The 9,799-nt window shown below is 34.7% G+C and overlaps 1 protein-coding gene across 1 annotated transcript; it reads left to right on the top strand.

Annotated features, from left to right (window-relative positions):
- The first annotated feature begins 3,002 nt into the window (after window positions 1–3,002).
- LOC148293672 (beta-glucosidase 12-like) lies at window positions 3,003–8,052 on the top strand. Its single transcript, XM_088254228.1, has 13 exons — window positions 3,003–3,242; window positions 3,364–3,433; window positions 3,531–3,589; window positions 3,702–3,777; window positions 4,052–4,129; window positions 6,189–6,276; window positions 6,368–6,623; window positions 6,712–6,827; window positions 6,934–7,151; window positions 7,234–7,265; window positions 7,373–7,475; window positions 7,598–7,706; window positions 7,881–8,052. The coding sequence occupies exons 1-13, from the start codon at window positions 3,003–3,005 to the stop codon at window positions 8,050–8,052; spliced, it is 1,617 nt and encodes a 538-aa protein (XP_088110354.1).
- Window positions 8,053–9,799: the final 1,747 nt, after the last annotated feature.

Below are 9,799 nucleotides of genomic sequence, written 5' to 3'. Positions count from 1 at the left end.
CCTTAAATGCACAGGAGTGTTCGGATTGAATGCAATTGCTGACTTCTCCAAATTTATTTTTTGCCCCGCTGCTGCCTCATAAATCTCAAACACCCTTTTAAGGGTTCTACAGGCCTGAGGTGTTGCTTCAAGAAAAAGTAGGCTGTCATATGCAAAAAACAAATGAGAAATTGGAGAGGCCCCCCTTGCAACTTCAATCGCTTTTCACCAGAAAGCTCTGCCTGTTTAAGAAGCGAAGAAAAACCCTCTGCACAAATGAGGAAAAGATAGGGAAATAAGGGATCTCCTTGTCTAATCCCCCTGTGTGGGATAATATTACCTTCGACAACCCCAAGACCAGCTTAATAAAGTCCTCAGGGAAACCCAATTTCTCCATCATTTTACAAATGAAATTCCAATCAACCCTATCATACGCTTTTTCCATGTCTAACTTCAAAGCAATCTTTGGAACTTTTTTTCCCCTTCTACTTCTCATGACGTGGATTGTTTCAAAAGCCAGAATGACATTAACTGAAATTTGCCTCTTTGGAACAAAAGCGCTCTGGCTTTCAGATATGACCATTGGGAGCACACACTTTAATCTGGTGGCTATGGTCTTAGAAATAATTTTATAGATCACATTGCAAAGGGATATTGGCCTGTACTGAGTCACAAATTCCGGATTTTCAACTTTGGGGATGAGAGCTATCAAAATCTTGTTCAGGCACCTCACACTTTCCTAACCATTGAGAATTTTTAAACATACATCAGCAACTTCGTCCCCAAGAATGTACCAATACTTCTGGAAAAAAACAACAGGCATTCCATCAATTCCAGGAGCCTTTGAAGGAGACATTTTCTTCAGAGCAATCTCTACCTCATCTCTGTTGTAAGGCTTAACAAGGAAATGCTTCATTTGATTAGGCACTTTTGGCAAAGAGAGACTGAAAATAATCAAATGGCTAAACAATTTCTCATTTTGTAATAATTTCTCATAAGGATGATTCTTGTGCTAATTTAGAAACTACAGAGTTCAGATCATTGACCCACTTTGCGGAGTTGCCCCACAAATGGAAACCCTTTTTTTTTTTTTTTTTTTTGAGTACAAGCGATAGTCTAGCATTTAAAATTTTCACATTAACAAAAGGGAAAAAGTCATTTTTGGGCCTTTTAGTTTACCAATTTTACCACTAAGGCCCCTATAGTTTCAATTTGATCAATTTTGTCATTGTGGTTTGAATTCTGAGCAATTCAAAGGCAAGGCCCAATTTATTTTTTTTTTTTTTATCAAATTACTCTAATATAGAGGGGCATTTCAGTCCGATCTTGCATCCCCTCCACAACCATTCCCCAGCTAGAGAGAGAGAGAGAGAGAGAGAGAGCGAAATGCCCTTTCATATTATAGTAATTTGACAACAAATTGAGGATTGTCCTTGCATTGCTTAGAATTGAAACTACAAGGATGGTAAAAGTGGTAAACTATAAGGACCGAAATGACTTTTTGCCTTAACAAAATAAAGTCATTCTACATGTAGATGCATGTCAAAATTAATAATAGCACTGATTCCTTATAAAATTCTAGGAGATTACAAAAAATATTTAAAAAATGATTTCGAAAGGTAAGTTTGAATTTTAGAGGAAAGAAGAATGTGAAGAAGTGATAATAATTTTCAAATGTGCTTGAACAAGTTTGTAGCCAGCGTACGTGGAAAACTCATCCTTTGCACATTTAGAGTCCAATAAGATGAACATGCAGCGATGACCTTTTTTTTTTTTTTAAATTTATTTAATTTTATTGTGGTAAAACCCCTTTTCTTTCCCTGGTTTTAATGCCATTTTTCTTCCCATAAAAGTTGACACCCTTGTCTTCAAGCCGTTTTCCTTTTGCGAATGAGTCACCATTGCGAATGAGCTCATTGATATTTAATTCCTTCCTTGTTATAATTAGATCTAATTATGAATCCAACATCAGAAAATGAGAAAATAAGTGAGTTGATAATTAGAAATTAGAGGAAAGACCCTAATTGCATTGCCATAACTTGAGATGTTTTTTGTTGGTAATCTTGCTAAGTATAAAGTTGACTCTGGTTGGCATGGTGAAATAAAGTTCTTTGCAAAACACATGTGCATGCCATTAGAAGGGTGTTGAGGGCGCAACTCTGTAGAATGTCATGGTACAAATGGAAAGTTTCATATTTGGATGAAAAGTCAAACACGAATAATGTGAGTAGCTGCAAATTCTGATTTAGTCTCCTAATTAACCACATGGGTCAAATTTTGAAAAGAATTTGACGGACCATTATTTTCTTGACACTGGAAGTTTGTAGATTGTTAATATATGTGATTTCTTTTTTATTCCTTGTGCCATTTTGGTTGGGTTTTCAAAATCTGATACTTACTTTGGGTTGATTTCTTGTTTCATTTCCAGGATAACTGTACCTATAAAAGAATATATCATACAAGAAATTAGGGATTTATTATGGGAAGAAAAATACCATTAAAACCAAAGGAAAGAAGGGTAAACAAAAAGTCAATTCTGCATGTTTATGTTTAGGGTAAACAGAAAGAAAATTGCTATGAGAATTGTACGTGGAACAGTGGAAGGCAATGTCATTACTTTGACCATAAATATGTAAGGATGAGGTTGGCAATTACGTTGTTTTTTTGGCAGAAAAGATAATCACATATTATATGCCCAAGAATTTACACAATCTACAAATTTACATTGTGAAGAAAACAATTCTGTGTCAAATTTCTTTTCACAGTTTGACCCAAATGGCTATTAGGAGACTCAATCAGACTTAGCGGCTACTCATACATATGCACCAAATATTATATTGCGTGTTTGAATATAGCAGTTGAGTTTTGGGAGGAGACAAACTCATTCAAATATGAAACTTGCCATTTCCCTTTGTACCATGACATTCTACGTAGTTGCCCCCTCAAACCCATTCAATGCCCATGTGTGTTTACTATTCTCATGCGCAGCACGTACTTCCTCCTCTATATAAAGGTCATGCAGCATGCCAGCCAGAGCCAACTTATACTTCTCAAGATTATTACCAACAACAACAAAAAAACCTCAAGTTATGGCAATGCAATTACGTTCTTTTCTCTTAGGCATACAGCTACTAATTGGCTTTGCTTTCACAACTAGCGAAGCTGATATTAGAGCTCCACCCACACATTTCGACACTGCTTCTCTCAATAGGAGCAGTTTTCCAGAAGGGTTCATATTTGGTGTAGGTTCTGGATCTTACCAAGTAAGTCCTTTTATGGGCTTTAATTTGAGTTTTGATTAGGATTTTCTTTCAAATTCAGACCAAGCATCGATCCATGCAAGAATATTGACATCTTCTTCATTGTGTCTCTTGTGTATTTCAGTATGAAGGTGCTGTAAAAGAAGGTGGTAGAGGACCAAGCATTTGGGATACCTTCACCCACAAATATCCAGGTTTGTCCAATCAAATCATTAATTAGTTAAAATAACAAAATCGTGCTACTTTTACTCTTATGCTCTAAATAAATAAATTTTCTATGATTAATTGCAGAAAAGATTAACGATAGCAGCAATGGGGATATCACTGTTGATCAATATCACCGCTATAAGGTTCATGACCCAACATGCACATATTAAATTTTGAAGCATGAAGAAAACTCATCACATTAAAGATAAGCTGTTGATAATTTTTATCTGATTTCTTTTTTGTTATGCACTGTAGGAAGATGTGGGGATTATGAAGAATATGGGGTGGGATGCTTATCGATTCTCTATCTCATGGTCAAGATTGTTACCAAGTAAGTACATTTGTGACCAATCGTCAATATTTTTGCCTTCATGGTTTTCGCTTAAGTAATGTGTCCAAATTGTCTACCAAATAATTCAACAATTTTTTTTTTGTTTCAATTAAAATACTTAATTGAAATAACTTAAGCAAAAATATTTTTTTTCAAACAAAAATTAAATAGAAGTCGAAGTTCAAGTTCGATAACATATAGTCCAACTTAAGTTCAGTTTAATTGTTATCGGTGCACTTATTTCTTTATTTTCTGGTTTTGTTTTAATTATTAGATGGAAAGTTAAGTGGAGGAGTGAACAAGGAAGGAATCAAATATTACAACAATCTCATCAATGAGCTCTTACGCAATGGTGAGTCATTGTTGTTAATATTATGTTAACTCGCAATTGTACGGGGCAATTAGTAGTATAGCAAGACAAGTACGAGGTCGTACCCACGAAGACTGAGAAGTTAAAACTAGTTATGTACTTAGATTACCAAATTCAAGAAAGTAGGAGGTTATGTCTAAAACATAATTTAAAACAAGAGTGGTTGTGATTGTTGAAAAAAAAGAAGCAAAATGAAATTGCAAACAAAAACAAGTAAACAAATGTAACAAAGAGTGGTTTTAAGAGTTGGAAAACAGATTTTGAGACTAGGGCATTCGAATCACCATAACAATTCAATTCTGGGTTATAAAGATTCAAGTAACAAGTCTAATTCAGATTCAAAGATTGATTCTAGCTAAAGTATGATTAGGCCATGGTGTTTGGTCCTAACCTTGTGTTCCTAATTCCCTAATTTGATCATTTGTTGTCTAACCTAAAATTAAGCATTAGGAACCCATTAAGCATAGAAGAACATTTTAAACAACCAAGTATGTATCTAATCCCTGTTGTCGAATGTCCATACATACTCTTCCTATTCATAGTTCAATTCGAATTAAAGCATGGTGTATACTCTTAATTCAAACCAAGATAGTTAACAAACAAGTTCTAATGGTGATCAATCATTCAAACAAGCATGTTAACTTATAAGCATAATGAATAAGAACATGAATCATGAATCAAACTTGAAACTCCAAACTTATAAACCCAGAATATTCATGTTAGGTTACATCGAAGCCCTAGTTATGGATTTAGCTACTCATAATGGAAAAGAGACTTGAACAGAAATGAGAAAACATAATGAATGCAATAAGAGTAGAAAAACCCTTTTTCTGAAGTTCTTGTGGTGTCCAAGGCTTCTCCAAGTGCTTCTCCACTTCTAATGCTTCTCCAAGAGCTTCCCCACTTCTAGAAAGATGTATGAAGGATATGGAGGTGATTTGGGATGAGTTTGAGTGAGTGGTGATGGCTAAGGAAGATGAAATTCGTAGGGAAATGGAAGAGAGGTTTGCTGGAGTTGTTTTGGTGATTGTTGGAGTGTTTGGGATTGTGAGAGTGTTTGAGGATGGTTGGAGTGAATTGTGGGGTTGTGAATCCCAGGATTTGTTGTGTCTTGAATGTGGAATGGATGTGGTATTTATAGGGAGAGGGGAGTGATAAATCTGAATTCAATATGGCTAATGCATACAACACTTGCATTATAAAAGATGAATTGGTTGATGCACTTCACTAATGCATACAACACTTGCATTATAAAATCTGAATTGGTTGATGCACTTCACCATTAAATCCCACCAGCAGCCCTAGCTCATCTTCATGTCACCATGACCAAGCTTCCAACCAGCTCATCCTCATGTCAGCATGACCAGCAACTTCAAGGGCTTACAACTTGGGCTTCTCTTAAGCAAATGACGACTTTAAGATGTCCATTGTGAAGTTCAGAATGTGTATGATCCAACCACACAAGTATTGGCCCAATCCAAGCTCGGAGGAGGAAGTTAAGGCCGAAACAAATTGCTAACTCGTTTTGCTCGCTGACAAAAATCCATCCTGAGCATGGTTCAGTGTTTGCTAGGTTACGGACTCCAGAGTTATCCAATGGGACTGAATTTTGGATATGTTATAGTACACACCCATTGGAACAACTTTCATGAAGAATGCGGCCTCATACGAGCTGTGTAGGTTGCTGAAACAGATCTTGCAATGTGACCTACGAAACTGGACTGTAGGAAAAATGAGTTTGTCTTTAAGCTCTTCTTCCATTCATCCAAATTAGGCCTTAACATGCTTGAATTGCATGAATTATGCTCTCTTGCTCTATTGGCCTACAAAACACACAAAGGGAGGGAAATAACTTAGAATTATAGGAACTAAGCAAAAGAAGTAAGTAAATTGGGCATGTATATGTATGAAATTATGAGCTTAACAGTCATCCCACCTTACATGATCAATAATTATACAATAAGAGTTGCATGCACTCATAAAAAAAAAAAGTCATTTTGTCAAACTTATAACTCGCTTTTATTGATGATGCTATTTATAGGTTTAACGCCATTTGTGACACTCTTCCATTGGGATCTTCCCCAAACTTTAGAAGATGAATATGGTGGTTTCTTAAGCCCTCATATTGTGTAAGTGAAGAAATTAGTCCTTTGAATCGTATTGATAATTTAATTAATAAATACAATTATGACGTTTACATTCTGAAATGTGTATATACAGCAATCATTTTCAAGATTACGCAGAACTTTGTTATAAGGAATTTGGTGATCGAGTAAAGCATTGGAGCACACTGAATGAGCCATATACCTTTAGTTACAATGGTTATGCAATCGGGAACAATGCACCGGGGCGATGCTCCACTTGGCAACAGCTAAACTGCACCGGCGGAGATTCATCTACTGAACCATATTTGGTAACACACCACCAGCTCCTTGCTCATGCAACTGCCGTAAAATTGTACAAAAATAGATACCAGGTACAATTAATTAGTTCGTTGCAACAAGAGAACGACTACTTTACCTTTTTGTGACTCTAAAACAAACAAACTAAATGTTATTGTGCAGGCGTCTCAAAATGGAGTGATAGGGATAACACTGGTGTCACATTGGTTTGAGCCCCTATCAGAAGAAAAAGAAAATAAAAATGCTGCATTACGAGCTTTGGATTTTATGTTCGGATGGCAAGTGTATTTCGAATTTGCTTATGAATATAATATTTACTACTTACTAGAGAGCAATACATAATATAATGTCAAGTTAATCCTTGAAATTTTTACATTCTTATAGGTTTGTTGAGCCATTGACAAGTGGTGACTATCCGCAAAGCATGCGATCTCTTGTCGGAAGCCGATTACCAAAATTCACAAAAGAACAATCCAAGTTGCTAATTGGTTCATTTGATTTTCTTGGACTAAATTACTATACGGGTTACTATGCAAGTGATGCACCTCAAAATAACTCAGTATACACAAGCTACACAACAGATGCTGGCATTAATCTTTCATGTGAGTACAAATTCAGAATTTAATTCAAGCAATTTAAGTTTTTAGACTAATTAAATTGTGATATTCATGTGTGTTGTGGCAGCTGAGCGTAATGGGGTCCTCATCGGTCCAAAGGTACACATCAAATTACTAGATTAAGCCTTTATCATTTCGACCATTAATCGTTTTGCACTTACAAATGTGACTCCTAAAAATCTAAAGATCTTCAAATTTTGGTGCAGGGTGCTTCGGAATGGTTAAATGTTTATCCACGAGGAATTCAAAATCTTTTACTCTACACAAAGAAAAAGTATCACAATCCAATTATTTACATTACCGAAAATGGTAAATTTTTCTAGCCTTAAGTAATTGCATGATCAATGTTTCACATATTTTTGTTGTAAAACACGCACAAGTGGTACGAAGTCTAAATTTGTAACTACATAATAATGTATTATATATTGTAGGTGTGGATGAGTTGAATGATCCGAAATTATCACTTGCCGAAGCCCTTAATGATACCCATAGAGTTGACTACTACAATCGTCACCTTCATTATGTTCAAAGTTCTATTGAGTAAGTGTATTAACAAATTCATTTATAATATTTATATATATATATATATATATATATATATATATATATATATATATATATATATATATATATATACGGTATAGCTTTGGATTTTGAGTTATTGATTCATATTATTGACATTAATATATTTAATTTCCTTTAATTTCTTTTTAGCAATGGTGTCAAAGTGAAGGGATTCTTTCCATGGACGTTGCTAGACGACTTTGAATGGAATACGGGATTCAGTGTTCGATTTGGTATCACCTATGTAGATTACAACGATAGGCTTAAAAGGCACCCAAAACTCTCGGCGCATTGGTTCAAAAGTTTCCTTAAGCAGTATTGAAAACTTCATATCATATTCATCATTTAATATTTGTATTTAATTCAATAATGTGAATTTTATGTATGTACAAAAATACTCGGGATTCCAAATTTGTGTACATTCAATAATTTCAATTTTAGTCCTTGTATAAGATTAAAATTCCATTCAACCCCCTTGTAAAATTAAACATTGATTTTTAGTCCTTTGATTGGTGTCAACATACGCATAATTATGAAACTCATTTGTTTGTAGTCTTTTGACTGATTGTCTCGAATTTGAGTTATTTATACTAACACCCCTTGAGGTTTTTTCGTGTTTTCACAAAACCCTCTGAGGTCTTAGAAATTACACAAACACCCCCTCAGGTTTCAAAATGGTTTCACATAACTCCAAAAATCCATATAAAAAAAAACCTAAAATTGGATGTAAGAGGACTCTTGCATAGACTAAAATACCCTTCATGATATCAGAACTATTTGGATACAGTCGCACCATAATCCCAAAACACTAACAAAAATAAAATAATAATAAATAAATCATAAGACGCATTGTACTATTCCATGAGAAAAAATGAAGATGCTTCCTCTCTTCCATATCTTCATCTCTTCCATCTCTACTCCATCATCGAAATCCTTTGTTGCTTTGAAAAGAGAAGTCTCAGATCCTACTATCTTATTGATCCTTGATTTTTCTGCTTTGTAGCGTTAGGATTTAAGTTTGGAGGAGTTAATCCAACAAGCCAAGAAATATGAAGTTAAGGCCCCGCTCCAAGTCAAGACGTAGTGAGCAAAACCCATGTAGCAAACGAAGAAGTTAGTACTCATTGTGAAGAAGTTGCTCTAGTTTGATTTTTTGGTTTGAGTTAGGATTGACCTTTTATTTTTTTTTTTTTTGTGATTGGAAACATATTGGAGAAGGCATGGAAGAGATGGAGAAGATGAAGGAAAGAGTCTTTTATTTGTAGTCTAATATTGGGTCGAGATTACGGTACAATTCTATCCAAACAGTATTCTAATACCATGAAGGGTATTTTAGTCTATGCAGAAGTATTGTTATATCAGGTTTTAGGTTTTTTGGATTTTTGGAGTTATGTGAAACCAATTTGAAACATAATGGGGTGTTTGTGTAATTTTTAGTACCTCAAAGAGTTTTGTGAAAACACGAAAAACCTCAGGGGGTGTTAGGATAAATAAATCCCTGAATTTTCGCCTATTCGTTTAAATTCTATTGTACTTTGACCATATACCATGGTGACAAAAATTTTGAAATTTAGTAGCCCACAGTTTAGAGGCTACAGTACGGCTCATGATGTATGGATCATGACACAAGCGCATATACGCAAACTGATCTCTAATCGAACTTAAGGCTCAACTTCAATGACCCAAATTGTCTATTTGTTAGAATCTCATAAAACCTCATCCTAACCAAAAAATAATCAATCAAATTGGAAATTATCTAATTATTTAGTTGTGGTCAAATAAATAAATGCACACAATTATGAAAAATTGAAAAAAAAAAAAAAAAAAGGATGATAATCAAGAACTAAGTCTGTGATGAGAGAGAGGAGGATATTGTTGTAAGCTTTAGATAGAGAAGTTTGTATTCTCTTTGTTTTTTTCTTTAGGGGGTAACCATGCTTAGATAGGTTAGAGATCATCAAAGAGGTTGCCCCTTTTTTTTTTGTCAATCTAGTAATATCATTGACAGAATGACCAAAGGAATTTGCGAACTCCTTTGGTTAAAGAAATTGCTTACAGAGATTGGATAT

The sequence above is a fragment of the Prunus avium genome, chromosome 6 (genome assembly GCF_965620075.1).
Source record: "Prunus avium chromosome 6, drPruAviu1.hap1.1, whole genome shotgun sequence".
Classification (NCBI taxonomy): domain Eukaryota; kingdom Viridiplantae; phylum Streptophyta; class Magnoliopsida; order Rosales; family Rosaceae; genus Prunus; species Prunus avium.
Note: the sequence above shows the minus strand (reverse complement) of the source record. Positions and strands in the feature narration are given on the sequence as shown.